General features: G+C 40.9%; 1 protein-coding gene across 7 annotated transcripts in view; it reads right to left on the bottom strand.

Annotated features, from left to right (window-relative positions):
• The window catches only part of AOPEP (aminopeptidase O (putative)), a 387,253-nt gene that overhangs the window by 21,075 nt on the left and 345,693 nt on the right, over window positions 1-20,485 (bottom strand). For 4 of the 7 annotated variants that reach the window (XM_073344962.1, XM_073344964.1, XM_073344965.1 and 1 more), the window contains 2 exons: window positions 11,121-11,165; window positions 9,306-9,422 (listed from right to left, as the gene is read on the bottom strand). In XM_073344962.1, the coding sequence (XP_073201063.1) occupies window positions 9,306-9,422; window positions 11,121-11,165 (162 nt within the window). The remainder of the gene's footprint in view (window positions 1-9,305; window positions 9,423-11,120; window positions 11,166-20,485) is intronic. The other 3 variants (XM_073344963.1, XM_073344968.1, XM_073344967.1) reach the window with 1 other exon arrangement.

Consider the following 20,485-nt stretch of genomic DNA (forward strand, 5'->3'; position numbering starts at 1 on the left):
TTTATTTGTTACAGGATGCTAGAGCCGGCAGCAAAATAGTCAGAGAGTAATTTTTAAAAAAATGAAATTTCACAAAGGTTTTCATGATTCTTTCCCTCCCCTCTTCCCATTTTTCATAACCAGCTCCATGTCTTCTGTTCACTAAAGTTATTGTAATTTTATGTGTGGAATCAGGACCACACATTATTACAGCTGCAATAAGTCCATTAAGGGCCCACGCCTGAAGCCCAAATACAAATCCATAGAGCATAACCACAGAAATGCACACCTGTCCAGATACCTATATAAATAAATCTGTAGAAACTGACTCCCACACCTACATGCAGATAGACATGTCTATTCATGTGTACACATCTATCATGCACTAACACATCGACTTCCACATTATTTAATATTACAATTGTTGTTTAGTTCCCAGAGACCCCAACTAAGATCAGGGCTCCAGAGTGGTAGGTGCTGGACATACAATTAAAAAGAGAGTCTGCAACAAAGAGTTTATAATTCAGCTAGACAAAGGTGGGGAGAAATGTATGATACATTGGCTCTTCTGCAATTACTAGTCAACAACATTCATTTTTTAAGAAATAATACATTTCTTTTAGAGTTCACTTTTCTTTTAAAAAACTTGTTATGAAATGAATACACACATATTTTGTCATCAATTTTTGTGTGTGTGCAAGCCAGCAAAAGGAATAAAAGTCAAAGAATTAGGCTGCAAATTTTGTTCACACAGGTATACACACATGCAGCAATGCACACAAAGACACACAGTCTCTTACACGCATACAATGCATGCATGCACACACTTGCCTACACAGAGACATTTTCATACACTTTTCTAGAGGCTGCCTAAATCACCCAGCCAGGAAGGCAGGAGGGTGGGCTGGAGGGGAAAAGGGGTGGTGGTGGAGGAGAGAGGATGGGGAGGGAAAGAGGCCAAGGACAAGAGCAGGGTGGGGATGAGAGGGGGCAGTTAAGGAGAGAGGAGGGAGTGTGGGGGAGTATGTGGGGTGGATGGGGATGCAGGGGGAGGCAGAAGGCTACAGGTGCCTGATGCTGTGGGGGGCACAGGGGTGTACAGGGATATAATGGGAGTGCAACAGTGTATGGAGGTGAATGGAGTACAGGGCTGTGGGGGATGAGGGACATGGGAGGTTGCAGCTCTGGGAGGTGGCGAGGATTGATGGGAGAGAGCTGTAAGGGGTAGAGGGCTGGGATGGGTAGGTGGCGGGGGGGCAATGATGGGAGGCTGGAAGTGTGGGGGGCTGGGATAGGAAGATAAGCAGTGATGGAGGTGCGAGGGGCTGGGATGGGGAGGGATGTAGTGACGGGGGGAATGAGGGGCTGTGACAAGGAGGGACGCAGTGATGCAAGTGGGGGGGGGGGCTGGGGTGGGAGGGATGCAGTGAGGGGGATAGGGGTGAAGCCCCATTCCCAGCACTCGGAGACAGGGATAAACATACCTCAAACTCCTGGGTGCCGGCGATGGGGCGACAGACGGACTGCGGTTCACCGCAGGGCATGCACCACAGCTTGAGCCCAGCCACGCGAGGAGAAGAGAGCCAGGCAGCAGCGGAAGAGGTGTGTGCCGCGTAACCCCTCAGCATTTGCCCGCTGAGCACCCGTGCACCATACTCACGCTAGTTCCTCCCCTGCCCTGACCCAACCAACGGGAGCTGCGCCTGCAGGCGGAGGATGGGGCAGCACATGAACCCCCCCAACCGCCCTCAAGGGTAGGAGCCAGACATGCCGACTGCTTCCTGACCAGAGAGCCTGCCAGCCCCGCTGCGCGGCACAGTGTCGCCGCCAACCGGACAGTCAACAGCTCGGTCAGGGGTCCTTACCAGAGCTGCCAGGATCCCTTTTTAACCGGGTGGTCTGGTCCAAAACCAGACACCTCGTCACCCTAGTGTCAATATGTTTGTAACTAAATTATTCAAATTCTTTTAGTGAAACTTCTAAACTTGGTTTTCTCAAAAGACTATGCTCAGACATACATGTTCAGCCTACGCAAGTATATCAAAAGAGAGACTGTCAAGGTTATTAGGGTTTAAAAAATATTAACTGACCTTGGGCAGTGGGTGCACCTGGAAAGTCCCAGCTTCTGCACAACAAAAGTAGGTTTGTTGTTTTTCCCTCTCCTTTCAAGCCAATCTATCCTCTCTTCCCAAATTTTAAACACAATGGCTGATACATAAAACATAATACTCTCTAAGAACAAGCAAGCCCATGCATGCATACAGGCTAGATGATATTTATTGTTAAGTTAACAGTCTCAAAGAATTGTGAGACTTCAGCCAGTTGTAATGGTAGGTCAATATTTTTTCCTAGTCTCATGGAAGTGTGACTTTTAAAGCAGAAACAGCAATAAAGTGGTGGCCCATTGTTTTGTGATTACAAATAAAAGGCAACTGTACGCAGGAAACAATTGACAAATGAAGGGAAAAAATGCTTTTTCTGTGGTTTGGTTACTACGAGTACAGACTATAGATTTCTGTATAGCAACTTCCTCAAAAACAGGAGAGGAGGAACCCCACGTAACCCAATCTAACTATGCTATGGGAGAAAATAAAGGGCATATGATTGGGTTAGGACAGGGGTCGGCGACCTATGGCACACGTGCCAAAGACGGCATGCAAGCCCATTTTTAATGGCACGCTGCTGCCTGCCAGGGTCAAGGGGCAGGGGGCAGAAGCTTGGTCCTGCCGGCTCCCCTGTCTCTTCTCACAGTGTGCTGGGTTCCTGCACCTCCTCCTCCTCTCCGTCCCTCCCTCAGCTGATGGCCCTTGCGAGGGAGGGGGTAGGGGAGCAGCGGAGTCAGCTTGCTCGCTGCTCCCAGCGGAGACAGAGAAGTGGGGGCAGGGCCTTGGGGAAGCGGGGCATATCCCCTCCAGCCACCTGCCGTGAGCACCCCACGACCCCATCCCACACCCTCTGCCCTGACCCCCCCACACACACACAGCTCTCTGCCATGAGCCCTGCAGCCCCGCACACCCCCAAGGGCCCTGCCCTGAGCCCTGTACCCCCCTCACACACACCCAGCCCTCTGCTTCACTCCTTCACCCCCCCACAACCCCAGCCCTGACTCTGGCACCCCCACACATACCCAGGCCCCCCACACCCATGCCCTGACACCTGCACCCCCTCACATGCCCTCAGCCCTGTGCCCTGACTCTTGCACCCCCCCACATCCCCAGCCCCCCCACCCCATGCACCCCCCCACATCCTGACTCATGCACCCCCCACATCCCCACCCCCACCCCTCCCACCAAATGGGAGCTCCTGCACCCCTCCCACCAAATGGGAGCTGCCCAGGTAAGCGCTCTGCACCCAAACCTCCTGCCCCAACCCTGAGCCCCCTCCCTCATTCTAGCTCCTGGCCAGACCCTACACCCCAACCCCCAGCCTGCTCCTTCACCCCAGCCCTGTGCTCAGTGCATTCCCACCCTCAGCTCAGTGCAGAGAGAGAGGAAGAGAATGGCCAGAACCAGGGAGAAGGTAGGTACCCATTGTACATGGGCACGGCCGGGACCCCAGAACAGCAGCGGGCTGAGCGGGTCTGGCAGCTGGGATCCCGGCTGGCAGGAGCCGGCGGATGGAACCCCTGAGCGGCGGCGGGCTGAGCCGCTCAGCCCACTGCCGGACTGGGGTTCTGGCTGCCGGGCCCTTGCCAGCCAGGGTCCCAGCCGCAGACCCCGCTAAGCCCGCTGCCAGCCTAGGTGAATGGAACCCCAGACCAGCAGCGGGCTGAGCGGGCCGGCGGCATAAGATCAACATTTTCATTTAATTTTAAATGAAGCTTCTTAAACATTTTGAAAACCTTGTTTATTTTACATACGACAATAGTTTAGTTTTATAATATATAGACTACAAGAGAGACCCCTTCTAAAAAACATTAAAATGTATTACTGGCGCGTGAAACCTTAAATTAAAGTGAATAAATGAAGACTCGGCACACCACTTCTCAAAGGCTGCCGACTCCTGGGTTAGGAGATCTAATAAGGAACAAACAGTCCCCCAAATATCCCTTAAACCTGAAGCATGGTTAGGAGACTGCAGCTTTATGCACCCTACAACTAAATTCTGCAATACTCATCCATAAAGTCATCAGTGCTTAGAATATATGTCTAGGGAGCTCAGCCAGCTCTCTCTCTAAGTCTATCAGCTGAAGCCTCAGCCCAGAAGGAGAATACGACACAAGCAGAGCTAAAAGGAACAAAGGATTTTGGCTATCCTGGAAGCCTCTTGGATGCTGTATTCAATCCGTCTGCACAGTCCACACTGAGCTGCTTCATTTGCTTGTTTGGGGGCTTACAAGAAAACAGCTTTTGACCCCCAGTACAGCAGTCTGTAAAATCATGCCTATTGTATGTGCCAGGATATTCATTTGTGTATGCAAACTAGAGCACGCAACCCCAAGAAGGCCCACTAAAAACTTTGGCCATAAACGTCTAAGGATCTAACTTAAGCCTTTAAAAATCTAGAAACTGGACGTGGGAAATATTATTGCAATGAAATCATTATTTACTGTAAATGTGCACTACACAAATAGGAGGGATATACTGTTAGTACAGTTAAGCAAGCATCCTAGACCATGCAAGGTCTATGTGACTTATGATTAGTGATATGCCACTAGACCAGCCGTGTCCCACATCTGGCCCTGGAGACAGTGTCCAACAATGGCAGTCAAGGGCAATTGTATTATGCATATATGATTATGAAATGAAAACATATTCCCTGATTGGTGTTTACATCAGCCCATTCCTGTGCGGAGCTGATAGGGGTCACTGCCTTCCACTGTTGCCCCTGCAGCCTCAGGAGCAGCTCCATGTGAGCTGGGAGTACTCTGAGCAGCTGCTTTCTCTTTCCTGTTGCAGCTGCTCAACACCCTTCTGCCCCAGCAGGGAGGAGTGTAGCTCGGGTAGCTCCGTTGCTTGCTTACCAGCTGGGCTGTGGCAGCCTCAGTGAGAGCAAGGCAGGAGCTTGGCTTGGCTGGTTCTTGCAAAGGCCAGCTCCACTCTGCTACACAGACATGCAGGAGAGGGGGGAAAAGAGAAGCTGAGAACCATCAACTACTTACAGCTTCCTCAATACTCTGCCCCAGCACAGTTTAGAGCAGCCTAGGTCTTGCTCTAGCTGTTGCCAAACAGCTGCAGTCTCTGAGGGACTATAAACGAGCTGGAGATAACTGAAGTACAGTTCACTCCAGCACAGCCATTTCCTACCCCCAATGTGCCCCATGAGAAGCTGTAACGAGGAAGACATAGGAGCCAGTTATGTTAGCTCAGTGCCACGTGACGACTTTCCCTGCTGGGGATTTCCTGGCGTATGGGACTTGTGGGTGGCACCTGCTCCTTTTGAGTTGCCCAAGTGGCAAAAAAGGGAAGAGAACAAGGCAGATAGTCTCCCCCAAGTACTGATTCTGGCCCCTTGGTCTTTTTGGAATCATGTTTGACCCCATGGCTGAAAACCCCAGACACCCAAGTGCTGCACAGTGGGGAGGTGAGAACAATACTGCACAAGGAAATGACCCATTTATATGTGAGTTTATATCTCACAGGAACATACCTAGACATAATATTGGAGGTTTTTAACAATAGGTTAGAGAAACACCTGTCAGGTATGGTCAAGTTATTACTTAGTCCTGCCTTGAGTTCAGGGGACTGGACCGCATTGAGGTCCCTTCCAGTCCCACACTTCTCTGATTCGATACAGTACAGCGTGCAAGTGTAAGTTCAGAAGAGAAATGTTGGCTGGAACAGAAAGCATGTTCAACTGGAAAAAGGAAGGTTAATGCCTCACAAATGTGTATAAAGGCTTCAAGAAACAGAAGCTGGAAGGAATGGTCTGCGCTGTTCTCTTATATGGTGAAAGGCTGAGCAATAATCATCAGGTCACCTGCAGTGTTTCTGAAATTCAGGAAAGAGATTTACATCTCCAATGAGATATATGTCAGGGAAGTCTGTATTATACATGTGAGTGAGCTAAAGAGCAGTTCACAGCCAAAACAGGCTTAATGCATGCGCTCCCAATCTCCATACACACTGGACTCGAGACCTTATTGTACAATATATTCCCTTTCTTCTTCTGTACTGGTTTCAGTATTATGTTGAATGCTGCTGTGCTGAAGTATCAAAGCAGCAATCTTTATAAAGAACACCAAAGTCTTTAAAAAAAAAAAAAAAAAGAGAGAGAGAGAGAGACTGAGAAAAATGTGTTTTTTCTCAATCTGCCCAGAGTGATGAAAGCTGCCAGAGGCATTTTGTCTTCTCTGTTCTCCCCCGTTACCCATTTCTCCACAATGCTGACTGAGGTGAGATTATTCAGACTCCTTGCCTCAGCAATACAAAATCTGAAATGGATACATACATACACATAAGGCCATGTCTACACTAGCACTTATGTCAGCAAAACTTTTGTAGCTCAGGGATGTGAAAAAAACACCCCCGAGTGATAAATTTCACTGGCATAAGCGCTTGTGTGTACAGCGCTATGTCGGTGGGAGATGCTCTCCTGCCGACATCGCTACCAGCGCTCATTAAGCTGGTTTTATGTCAATGGGAGAGCTCTCTCCCACAGGCATAATGTGTCTGTGCCACTGTAAACTTGTAAGTATAGATATAGCTTTAGTTTACTAGCAGGAGAAATTAATATTTTTATATTCCTTCTGTTGCTAGAGTGAGGTCACTTTGCTACCTACAGTACTAAGAAAGGTGTACTGGATGTTCTATTGACAATTTCTGCTAACAGTAGGATCCATGTGCCATGCCTGTTTTAAAGAATTATACCAGTTTAGTACACTGTTGGTCTGATCATGGCTAATCTCCAGCACAAGAATTAATGTAACTGGAAATAATTACTTCTTAATAATTAAGAAGTTAGTGTACTTTACTGAGCTGTCTGCTGCTAGACAGGAAATGACAATTTTCTACATACAAAAAAGATCCTTAATAAAAACTGTGACATTAACAGCTTTCTTTTTACTTCTATGCCTGCAATTTTGAATGCTTACCTTTCTAATACTCACATTGTGAAGTTTTGTTAATAGAAGTATTTGAGATCCTGTAACTATGTAGGTTTAACTATAACAGATTAATGTCCCAGCTAATCAGACTTAGACCCTAACAGCTCAGCTAAAAGCTTGGATTGGAATCCTGCAATTCCATGTCCCAGTGTCTTTATAAAGAAACTCTGTTCTGCACTTACTGTAGTTTGAAACATGAAAGGTCCCTTCCTTAGGTATGTGACAGTGTGTAAACTAACATTCCCTTTAAAGGACTGTACGTGTCTCTGATCTGATGACTGGTAAAACTCTAATGGTAATGTTATCTTAGTTGTACTTCTTAAAGGTCTGTTAAGCCTTTGGTTTCACCTTGTACAATAAAACAGAGATTATGCTTCTTTTGTTGAGGTCATAATTTTGTTGCAAAGAGAGAAAAAATATGAAAGATCACTGGTGTGCAGTTAAGTAAAGCTACCAAAAAACCCAACCCCCATGAATTTATGTAGTTTAAGGAGGAAAAACAAACAAAACAAAACAACCCTAAACCCAAGGTCTAGTAGCTCACAATTCACTGGCATGAAATAGAAACACTAGAGCTCCCGCTTTGATCCTACCTCCCTAGTTATTCCTCTTCCCATTATAGAACTCCTGACATTTCATTGGCATTCATCTGTGATTAAAATAGATCCTAATTCCTATAAATAGAAAAGTCTGTTTGAATACTAATTGAAAATAAGTCTGGCACTTGGAAACTCTGATAAACAAAAAATAAAAAGCTGAAATAAATAGCAACTGTTGAAATGTCACCTGGCAGAGTTTTTTTGAAAAAGGCTAGACTGCAGTTTGGAGTTTTTAAATTAATGTTTGGATTTATATGGGGCTCTAAAACATATTACGTCTACCTAGCCATTTTCTTGTAACAAACATGAGCCAGATTTCACTTTTTCCTTCTATTTTAATTACTACCATAAAATTTCAATTATACATGAGAAACCATGCACAGTGACCTTCTGGGGTGTTCACAGTAGTTTTTAATTAAATAGGAGTCAAATATGTTAAGTTTAACAGTGCTCCTTCATTATACTGGTATGAATATATTCTCCTCAATAACTATTTTTTGTTTATGAACATCTAACCAGCATCTACACAATGCATATTTCCTGGATTGGTTTCATTTCCTCCATCTTCTCCCAAATGTGCTTTCTCTGGACACTGTCTACGTGGGGTCCAGAGCCTGAGAACATTTACTGTTGTGAATGTTGCTTACTACCATGAGCAGTCCTATTAACTTAAATTCTCTCAGCCTGCTAAGTCAATGGGACTACTGCACAGTAGTAGTAAGTGTTATTAAGTTTTGGATTAGAAGGGATGATATGGTATGGGAATTGTGCTTTAATGGCTGTGGTTCCCAGACAGAGTGTCTGGGCGAGGCACTGTGAACATCTTATTAGGCAGAGCCAGTTGAAACTGGACACAGAATAAAGCACAGCTCTTGCAGAAACCTTAAGCACTAAGTGATCGCAGACCCCACAGTTAACACCATGCCCTGCAGTAAGTGTTTACAGGATCAGGCCCCTAAGTTTGCAAGCCCTTGGAGTAAGGATTGTGTCCTTATTTTTGTCTGTAAAGTGCTATGCACATCTATATCATCATATAAATAATAATTTCTCCCAAGACTGTTTAAACACATACTGCAATTAACAGATGCAGCTATAAAGATCTAGTTGCTCCTTGGAACTCATATCCCATGAACACAGAAGTCATTTTACTCTCTCATAAAAGCACAATTTTATATTATGTAAGTGCTAGCTAAAGGCAAACAATGAGCTGATCAAGTGGAACAAGAAATTTAGACCAAAACAAACATGAATGGTCTCATTCTGAAGTCTGACACCTTATCTAAATCATGCAAGTTCCAGTATACAATATGTATATATGAAGTAAGCAGTTTTAACATTTGTGTGCGCACACCTCTTAAAGGCGCGCGTACTGTTCACATGTACACACATAGTGGAGGCTATGCAAACTGGCTGTACTAATTATTTTAGATAGTCTAACTATAGTATGCAAACATATTAGCTTACACATGATATTCACTAATATACATATTCACAGAGAAATACAGAGTAAGGCAGGCATTCTGTACCTGTTGCTTCTTCAGTAATACATATACACACAATTTTAGAATTCTCTAATGGAAAAAGAAGCTGGAATAGCACTGGGTCCTAATGGAATGTCAATATTCCTAGTCAATAGCACAATGACTCTTTTTAATATTGCAGTGGGACTGTTAATGAATTACCTCTGCATCCTGCTCATCAAGGTGGTATGTTTTCTCTAAGCATTGTAGAATTCTGAGACATAACATCTTCTCCTCCAACAGAGATTCCAGAAGTAAGACCAGCTGGTCCGGGAGAAGCTAAGAGTAAAATACATGTATGGTAAGAATAAAACTGCTTACTAAGCAATTAAACTGACACAGACCAAAGACAACAAGGCTAGGATAACCTGTGTAATTCTAGCATGTGTTTGAAATGCTGACCTAGTAGTTGATGAAGAGCTAGTTGATTTTGGAAAAACCTCAGAGTTCATGTTGTCTGTATTTTGAAAGACTCTGTTCTGGGGCCTAGTTAAGACTCATTTTCCATGGCTTTTCATTTCTATATTTAGATCAGATCAAAATCATGTTTTCTTATTCAAACATTATCTTGGCTTAATAGGCTCTGTTCCTTATGGAATACATATGCTAAGTAATTCCATTTTGTGGAGGCTTGGTGGGGTTGAAACAAAAGGATAATTTATAGTGCATCACTTCAGGAGGCCACCAGACATATGAATGTTTAACTACATCAGGGGTCTGCTGATTTGTTATATAAACAATTTCACTGTATTCCTGCAGTGTACAAAGAAACACGGTATAAATAAGTGGCATGCAGCAAAATTAAGACTGTGACAGCACATTTCTAGTGCAAAGAGTCATAAGTTATCCATTCTCATACCAAAAAGAAGGGAAAGATATAATGTCTATGTACCTATTGTGTATATATATTTAGCAGCTGTTCCTGATTCCAAAATGTAACATTTTTTAGATGAACCACAGGTAGCCTGAAGAGAAAAAGCGCATGACGCCTGATGTAACGAGTGCTTAAGTGCTTCATTTAATAGGCTTATCGGACGAACAAATAAATAATTCACGGAAAGCACAAAGTAAGAATACACAATAGCTGCCAGGAAACATACTGGAAATTCAGGGTTCTAAAAGTTCTATCACAGGCTCCTGATTCACTCAAATGCTTCCGTCCACCCCACCACCCTCCCCCACACACCCATGTTCTCCATTCTGGGACACCAAAAGGGAAAAAGAAAAAAACCCCACATATCATCAACTTTAATTCTTGCATGCAAAATACAAACCCACCATTACTCAGTTCTAACATTTTGCAGATTATTAAAGGACAAAAATCATACTGCTTCCACCCTAATTCCACTTTTGTCCCAATTTAAGGTCACAGTCTCCCTTTCGGTCTAAGGCCTTCTCCTGCTTCTGCGCTGCCCACCACTCCACCCTGCCTTCTTAAGCTTCCCAGGTGCCAGCCAAAGGCAGACATAAAGAACATTACTTTCATCTTCTCATGAAAGAAACTGCAGCCAAGGTTGATTGCTTGGACTACACAAACCCTTACCTTACAATTAGCCTGAGATGAAAAAAGGTTCCCTCTCACTTTGCCTTGGACCCCCTGGAGGGATGCAAGTGTCAGAGAGAATTCCTAACTGTTTCTTTTATTTTAAAAATAGCCCCTTGCATACCAAAAAACAGCACTCTGGCAACAAGACCATGAAGCAATTGAGAATTTTCTGCTCAAAGACCATGAAGCAATCAAGAATTTTCTGCTCAAATCTTAACCTGTAAAGCTTTGGCAGATATCACCAGCTAAACAAGCAATGAGACATTATCTTCACTCTCAGACTGACATCGCTTGGCATTAGCACATAAATCAAATGCTAATAAGAAGGGACATAAATCACTAGCATTTTTACAATTTATTTTCCTCACAATGCATTCTTTTATTATTAAAGCTGTATTCTCGGGGTTTGAAAAAAGCCACAACCTACTCACTTGTTCTAATTGGAATATTTTCAAAGTAACACTCAAACCTGCCAACTGCAAGGAAAACAAAGTTAAAAATAGTAATAAATGAAAATAAATGTTATTAATATTTCAATGTAAAGTCACCCACTAAAATGCCCACTGAAATGTTTATTGTTTATTCCAAGAGCAGCTGCTTCAAGTGGCCGGGGGAGGAGGTGGGAGACACGACAGACAGGAAAGACGTCTGGGAATTGGTTCTGCTTGGAAACTGAATTTATTTTGAATGCTAATAAAATTTGAAATGCTGCAGAACACCATGCACTTATTTAGAAAGCTTTCACTGCTAAACAGAAGGATAATAAGGCCAGCCTTAGCTTTTAGAAACTGCAGGTAGCTGTGGTTTTGTTTTATTTTTTAAGGTTTTTCACCATATCTGTAATATGAATTCACACACAAAGTGTTATTATTTAAAATAACGCTGGGGAATCTGATTTAGGCCAACAGAAGCAAAGAAATCCAGAGGTAAGGCAATAATCATTTCCGTAATTTACCTCACTGTGCTGCATTTTGAGAATTACAGTTTAAAATTTATATTACATTTGAGCACACAGAAAATAACAACGGAAACTTGTAACTTCTTCTTTTCCCAACGTTCTAAGTCCCTGGGATGGGACCCTGTATGCCAGGTCACAGCTCACAGCATAATTTAAGGCCACATTATGAGCTACTAAACCGAGTGTCTAGAGCAGAAGGTAGAGGCATTAACGGAGGAAATGCTGACAGACCCAACTAAAGTGGCACTAAGTGGGCACAGCTATAACATATTGTCCTTTCTTATTCATTTTAACTAAAATGCTGGGAGCGCAAACATATTCCCTCAGGTTTTTTTCCCCCTTAATAAAAGGACTCTCCCTAACATGACATGTAGCTTGCTTCAAGAAAAGGAAAGCTCTACAAAGCTTCATTGCAAAAACTATTACAAAAATCCCCAATTTGTGTATAGATTCCTTGTTTTTCCCAAATGGAATGGCATGAATTACATTATTTGGTAAACCAACTATTTTCTCTCTTTTTTGTTTTAAAGACCTTTTTATAATTTCAGAAAACCTCAAACTTGGTAAATAAATATACAGATGTCTAATTAACTGTGAACATCCTATTATTGTTTCTTACCTTGTCTCCCCCATCACCAACCCTGATCCAAATGTTTGTTTCATTCACCTGTTGTGTCTTGTGTTTTAGCCTGTGAGCTTTTTGGGACAGGGACTATCATTTTCCATATGTTTGTACAGCAGCTGCTACAATGGGACCCTGGCCTGGCTGGCTTCTTGGTGCTAACACAATATAAATGTTAAACAACAGTAGTAACAAATTGCACTTTAAGTACATTTTATGTAATCAAATCAAATTCTCTGACTGTATATTGAGTACATCATCATTAGTAGAAATATACGATATAGCAACAGCAAAATATGGGAAGGCAAAATTTTACAGTGCCACTGTATATTTCTACCTGGACAAAAATAAAAACAGTTTTCTGCATTAAAAAGCAAAAATTTTCTGACAAATAACGGAATATGTGTCACACAAAAATGCTCAGTTTGATGTGGTTGTTAAAGGAGAAATCTTACACCAGAAAATGTGGTCAGAATTAAAACACTATTTACAATGTGAATCTAATGCAACCAGTTGGTGAAGAGATAGTATGGTGATGACTGATACAACATCATGTACATATATTTTAAAGCAGACAGTTCTAGTCCCAACTCCTTACCCCCAAAACCCTTAGAAATCAAGTTCCTTTCCCAGGGCTTTTTGGCTGATTGTACTTCACTGTACAAAAACTACAAAAAGGGAATGAATTAATATGTTGTGATCAAGCACACTGGAGCTTTTTTGTAATGTTCCACACAACTAAATAATATCCCAGCTAGAAGGTCATTTTCCCAATATTGTGAATCTTATTTTGCTTGTCTTGCTTTTGAAGTTGCTGTCTGCACTACCTCTACCAAGGTACTGAATACTTTTGCTTTTCTTTTCTTTTCAGATAGCGTATTAAATATTGCTTCTTGTTCGTGAACTGGTGCAGTGGCTTTTAAGTTCGTACAATTAGACCTTTAACTTTGAAACACAATTTTGAAAGGATGTGGCATGCCAAAACTGATTTTGTATTTGAAAGAGACCAAAGAGGAAAAAAAGGGACACAGTCAAATGGAAAAGACAATATTTGTCCAGAAAACTACAACTGTAGGTTGTCACTAAATTAGCTTACACATGCACTCCTGCTCTAAATACTGAGATTCAATGTTTACTAAACATCTGGAGACAAGGGAAAACAGCTATCTTGTATTTTATCCACAGCAAACTATAATTCAGTAATGCTCCAAATAGGATACTGTACTACAAGTAAATCTCAGAACTTTTAATAGTTTTTAGAAAGTTTCCACAAAGCACCTTGGAATAGAATATGAATTTTCTGAACGTCACCCATAGCCTGTAAAAATGACAATGAATCTTGCCTCCTCAAAGCTCTCTCAGTGTAGCTATACGGTCATTGGCCCCACATCCCAGAAGACCACCCACACTAAAAAGACTATTTGTCAATTCCCCCATTAGAATAATGCAATAAATGCCAGATTCACCATTTTTACTAGAAAAATGTCATTGAAACATTTGACTACTGACCTTTCACAGCCATGAAATGTGACAACGATATATGCATTTGAGCATCCATAGCACCACTGCTTGCGCTGCACCCCTAAGCCAGGACACAAATCACTGAAGCAGTACAGCTGGTATGCTGAATATCCCGTTTGCTTCAGCCTACACTTGAATGAAGTCATTGAAAGCCTCCTTGGAGGGGAAATGCGCCTCGGACTAATGCAGCAACCGATTGACAGTGGCGTGATTTCTATTATTACTCCATTATCACACTGGGATCTGTGCCTAAATGAGCATACTTCCTCCCTGATGCCATTTCCTTTTGTCCTGGCTGTAGTCTAAAAGCGGATCAATGGAAGTAATACATATGATGTCACTTCAATTTACAGCTACTGCCTCCCTCTCTCTCATACACAGATAGATCAATTCTTCCCAAAAATGGTTAAGAAATGCATGGGGAGACTCTTCTCCCAGAAAAGAGTCCTCTGCTATATTTGTCTATGTTACTACAGCAAGGAACTGTTTATACTGAGTGAAAACAAGGGGGAAAGGAAAAAAGTCACTACTGTACAGTGGAGAATGCTGGCTGAAATTCAACACAAACACGGCCAAAACAGAATTAAAGCTATTTGACCTTTGAAAATTATATGGAGAAGGTTTTTCGTTTCAGAAACACAATGGAATCCAGCGGTGTTTCCTTGGTTGAAGGCAGTCCCAGAAAATGTCTTTTAAAAAAAAAAATTTTTTTTTTTTTTTTTTTTAAGATTTCCCAAAGTTAAACAGAATTCCTCCCCATCTTTTGCATAAGAAAAAAAACAATCCACAGCTTTGTTAGTGAATGGAGTTTCCTCATTAAACGCAGATAAGAAAGCGCTGCTACTGGTCCAACAGAAAAGATTTATAGGGCCTCTCTTAGCCTCAACTCTGTACCAGCCAAGCAAACCAAAAAAAAAAGCAAGACTCTTGAGTAGTAAACTCTCTGTACGGACAATTTGCCTTTGGGGTTGTTTTCTGCTGGTTGCAATTAAACAAAAACTTTCTTAAAACAAATCTCTCCCTCCTCACAATGTGCAGAAGAAATAAGACTGAGAATTCAAGATACTACTAATTTAACAAACAAATTTAGACAGACCTGGTCACAGTTTACCTTAAACAATATTCTTAAATGCTGTTTCTCTGTGCAGTCACTTCTTTTAAATGAAAACAGGCGATTTTCCTTCAGGGACTAAAATATGCTCAATATCAAATAGCATGCAAATTCAATAAAAACCTCCACACACACAAACAGCTGTTAAACCAGTATGTTGTGGTACAACATAATTTAAGAAATTCTAATTCTGAGAGAGCTACTCTGTAGTTGGATTAATGCACAGAAACATATATGAAATCTACAGCTGACCAAAAAAATGCTTTGAACTGAATCACAAAATTAAAAAAGGCCTATTTCAGAGACTAACAAAATTGAAGAAGCGCACAGTTTAGGTCACTGTTTACAAAATGCCTGATGTAGAAAAATCAGTTTGGTTATAATTCAGAACATCTTAAAATATAACTGGACAATCCTTCCCACCTCTAAAGACTAATTTTAATACTCTATATTGTTAATGTTCTTAACTACCATTAAGAAATATGATAAATGTTTGTCTCTATAGCACAGCCTCATCTATCTGTAAACTAGCTCTAATGGAATATGTCCCCCCATCGTGGGTGGCTTTTTCAAGCACTTCTCAGAGTATCCTGACCTTTGTTTAACAAACAGATTTTTTGTGTTCCCCAATTTTTTTTTTAAATGGGGAATGTACTGACATTTTTGTTGTTGTTCCCATAAAATATTAATATCCAAAGATTACTGTCAAACTCCTTGAAGAAAATAATGAAATATACACCATCAAAAGTCAATATATGATGCATTTAGAAATATCAATTTTGTTACAACTAAAAGATCTTCTATCACTAGCTACAAGTAAATATGACAAATTTGGCATCGAGGAAATTTATTTGACTAAGAATACATTTGCATGAGTTTTCCAATTACTTTCAGATCTGTAACATCAAAGTTTTCATTTTTTGAAGGAGACAGTCTTACATAATTTATTGTTCTAAAGGTATTATCTGCCAGAACAACTCAATATGATTTATTCTGTCTCCTTTATCCATATGAACATATTGCTGGGTGAAGGGCTTGTAACCAGAAGAATAGTACAAAATTATGTATGCAACACAAACATAATAATCTTGATCTCAAAGACTTTCAATGCTCCCTTTCAAATGAAGAGGATAAAGTATGCTGGATGTTAAACATAGTGCATTTGTCAATATACAAGCAACCAAAAACCTTACATACAGTTGCATTTTATGGTGGCCACTGGGGTGCCTGGAAAGGTTCTCAATTACAATTTTCTCTCAAGTGCAACATGATTAGCAATGTAACCCTGGAAACCATATTAAAGGAAATTATTTGACATTTTAAAAAGAGCAACCTGTAAGGGCCAGATTTTCAAAAGAGATCAGCACCCACTGTTCCCACTGAGTCAATGGGGAGCTGCTGAGTGCTGAGCCCTTTTCAAAATGCGCCCACTTCATGGAGGATCCTAAATGGGAACCGTGCTCTTTTGAAAATCTGGCCATAAATTCTAATATTGAGTAATCAGTTTGCACTTCCATAATCAATGCTGTACATCTTTTAAACGTCTTAGGCCTCGATCCAACAAAGCTACTGGGACTACTCATATGCTTAAAGGTAAGCACATGCAGATGTCCTCTACAGAATCAGGTTTCAGAGTAACAGCCGTGTTAGTCTGTATTCGCAAAAAGAAAAGGAGTACTTGTGGCACCTTAGAGACTAACCAATTTATTTGAGCATAAGCTTTCGTGAGCTACAGCTCACTTCATTGGATGCATACTGTGGAAAGTGTAGAAGATCTTATTATATACACACAAAAAGCATGAAAAAATACCTCCTCCCACCTCACTCTCCTGCTGGTAATAGCTTATCTAAAGTGACCACTCTCCTTACAATGTGTATGATAATCAAGGTGGGCCATTTCCAGCACAAATCCAGGTTTTCTCACCACCCCCCCCCCCTTCCCCACACACACACACAAACTCACTCTCCTGCTGGGCACAGGCCCTGTGATGGTGTCCCCGAATAGATATGTGGGCACAGGCCCCGTGATGGTGTCCCCTGAATAGATATGTGGGCACAACTGTCTCTCTGGTCACGCGATTACAGACATGAAAGTCGCTGTTTTACAACAAAAAAACTTCAAATCCAGACTCCAGCGAGAAACTGCTGAATTGGAATTCATTTGCAAATTGGATACAATTAACTTAGGCTTGAATAGAGACTTGGAGTGGCTTAGTCATTATGCAAGGTAACCTATTTCCCCTTGTTTTTTCCTACCCCCCCCCCCGAGACGTTCTTGTTAAACCCTGGATTTGTGCTGGAAATGGCCCGCCTTGATTATCATACACAATGTAAGGAGAGTGGTCACTTTGGATAAGCTATTACCAGCAGGAGAGTGAGTTTGTGTGTGTGGGGGGGGAAGGTGGGGGGATGAGAAAACCTGGATTTGTGCTGGAAATGGCCCAAGTTGATTATCATACACATTGTAAGGAGAGTGATCACTTTAGATAAGCTATTACCAGCAGGAGAGTGGGGTGGGAGGAGGTATTTTTTCATGCTTTTTGTGTGTATATAATAAGATCTTCTACACTTTTCACAGTATGCATCCGATGAAGTGAGCTGTAGCTCACGAAAGCTTATACTCAAATAAATTGGTTAGTCTCTAAGGTGCCACAAGTACTCCTTTTCTTTCTACAGAATCAGGGTCTTAACATTTTTTTTTATAGAAATTTACATTAATTAATTGTAAAGATCCATTTCCCCCTTTCCCCCCCCCAAGAAAATCAACCAATATTCACATCTGAAAAATTAAAGTTATTTTTCTTAAACATTGCAAAAAAGTATTTTTAAGAGTAGCATTAAAACAATAGGGGAAAAAAGGAGAACATAGTGGGATGTTGTAGTCTCCAGAAAGGTGACAACACAAGGATTTCATCTTACAAGTACTCTGAACTGGTTAGAATTAGCAATGTAAATACGTTTCTACAATCCATAATTTGGTACATCTTGTTGAGATCGTCACTAGGCATGACCTGTAATGTTTTTAAAAGGCCAGCAGTTGCTACCACCTTGTAAGCTGAAATACCTTCTTCTTAAGCCATGGTACAAAATATTTTTCAATAATTTACTTAATGGAGGGAAGATCCATTTAAGAAGAAATTCAACATCTGCAATCTAATCTAAGTGCATTGAAATGTCATAAATGATTAAACCTATATGATCTAATAAAGTGCTGAGCCAGCAGAATGGAAACCAGGTGGCTTCTAATGCAGGTTCAGTCAGGTTATATGGCGTTTTTTCCCCAGCCCTGCTTTTCACAAAGAAACATTTCATCATAACTTTACCCTTGAGCATAGTAATTCCATTTCAAAGACAATAGGCTAAACTTTTAATGTCTATTCTATACATATACATTTCACACCGATTATTCTGTATATCACACATACTGTATGTGTAGGCAGATCCATTACTTTTTATTCAGGATTAAAAACATATGGGAAATGGAAGAGATTTGATTTAAACCTATAATGGGAGATAAACATATTTGGTACTTACTCATTGTGGTGGATCAGAGGACATTTAGGCAAGTGTTGTGTAATAGTCTTATCGGGCCCAGTGCTATTACATACAGTGGGTTTGGCTCATGTTAACATTGTAACTGCAAGGGTATATCTGCCAGAATCTCTGCTCCACACCTCTCTTTTTAAGGTTTAATAATTCAGCCATAAACATTTAATCCAGGCTGAAATTTGCTAGACCAAAATTGTGATTTGACTTGGCTATTTTAAAATTCCTGTAGTGCAAAGAGAAGTTTAACAGTTTGAGTTGGGTTTTGTACATTGTTAGTCTATGAGGAGGGCTAGAATTTTTTTTTATTTTTTAAGTACTAAAGGTAAGACATTTGGAACACTGAGGGTTTAAAGATGGCCATTACTGGGTATCAAGCAATAGAATATAAATGGGACACTGGGCCCAATTCTGCTTACCTTACTCAGATGAAAATCTCTCCAATATTAAAGGTGGGCAGGGTCTTTTATGGGTTAGACTATGGGTTTCCATAGCAGTTTCTCCATAGAGATATGCCTTTAATAATTACTTTTAGCTCCCGAAAATGGACATGATTCTTTGCCCACTAATGCAGTTTTACACTGGTGCTACTCCATTAACATCAATGGAATTACACTAGAGAATCAGCTTCTGAATTGTTTTTAGTGAAAAATAGTTAAAACTCAACACTTTGTGACTCTGGAAACGTACATTTTACAGGTAGTTTTAGTGACAGTAACAATCAAAGTGATGAAACACAAAAAAGGACTTGGGAGCAAGGGGAAGAGAAGGGATAGGAGCAGACAATTCACTTTAAAGTGTGTTATATTACATTAAAAACTGATGAATTTGATCATGAAGATTCCACAGAACATATGCCGTTTGAGATGCCAAAATCTACTCTATTTTCACTCTCAGGGTTGGGATATCAACAGAGCTCTGTGGTCTATTAAAAGTACTTATAAAACAGAGGTCATTATTTATTCCCCATATTTAGTATATAGACATATGAACACACAAAGACACAAGTGTAATTTTCCATATTTCAAAAATGTATCCAATAAATTCCTGCATTCCTCTTACATATGCGCACACACCTACTTATCACAAAAGTCTATACGCTTTCATTTTAAAGCACTATTTGATTTATCTATCAAAGTGAAACTTTTTCCAGAATTGTTTTTCTTTCCCTTTATTTAGACATACACCTTACATTCATTTACACCTCTGTCACTTATCCTTGAGCATATTTACATGGAGTACAAACCCTTGCAATTGCATTTCCAGATTTGGCAAACAAAATTTTCGTACTGAAATGGACTCAGGTTCTAGTTCATTCTGTTTCAAGTACACCCTCTCAATAGTTTTCTCACCAAGCCTTTCTAAGTCAAACACCAGAACATCTGTTATGTCCTTCCTTTGTTAGAGAGTTTTTAGTATGGGATTACTCAGGATGATTGCCCAAAATATCATAAATGACCACAAACTGAACACAGAAGTTCAGGATGGGACTCTGGCTGAGAAAAACAAGAACATACAAACTCCCGCCTTAATATTAAAGTTATTTATTCTGCAAAATGCATACAAAAATAATTAAATTCACTGCCTGCCCTTCACTCCCTCACACTATTTTCCATTCAGTAGAATGATGTAATACGTGTAAAGCTTACAGTGTCCTGTATTCCACTCCTACTCTGTGTACCTTTGGATCCCATTCCAGACATTTTATACCCTGGCTTAACTCAAAAGTTTTATGTGGAACAGGATGAGGCATTAAATTACTATGGGCCACCCTCTAAACTCATGGTAAGTAAACAAGTACTAGCAAATCATATCAATAAAACACAGGAGATTATCAACCTGAATGAAGATTTTATTTATTTATTTTTAAGATCACTTGCTATGACTGAAATTCCTCCAAATAATGTTTTTTCCTGACTGTAATGAAACAGTATGTGGGGGGAGAAATTGCTGATTTATAGCCCAATCCATGCTCCTTATGCAAAAAAACCCCCTCCCATTAACTTCAAAGGGAAACTTACTTGTATAAGGAGTAATA

Source organism: Lepidochelys kempii, chromosome 5, assembly GCF_965140265.1.
Source record: "Lepidochelys kempii isolate rLepKem1 chromosome 5, rLepKem1.hap2, whole genome shotgun sequence".
In the NCBI taxonomy this organism is placed as follows: domain Eukaryota; kingdom Metazoa; phylum Chordata; order Testudines; family Cheloniidae; genus Lepidochelys; species Lepidochelys kempii.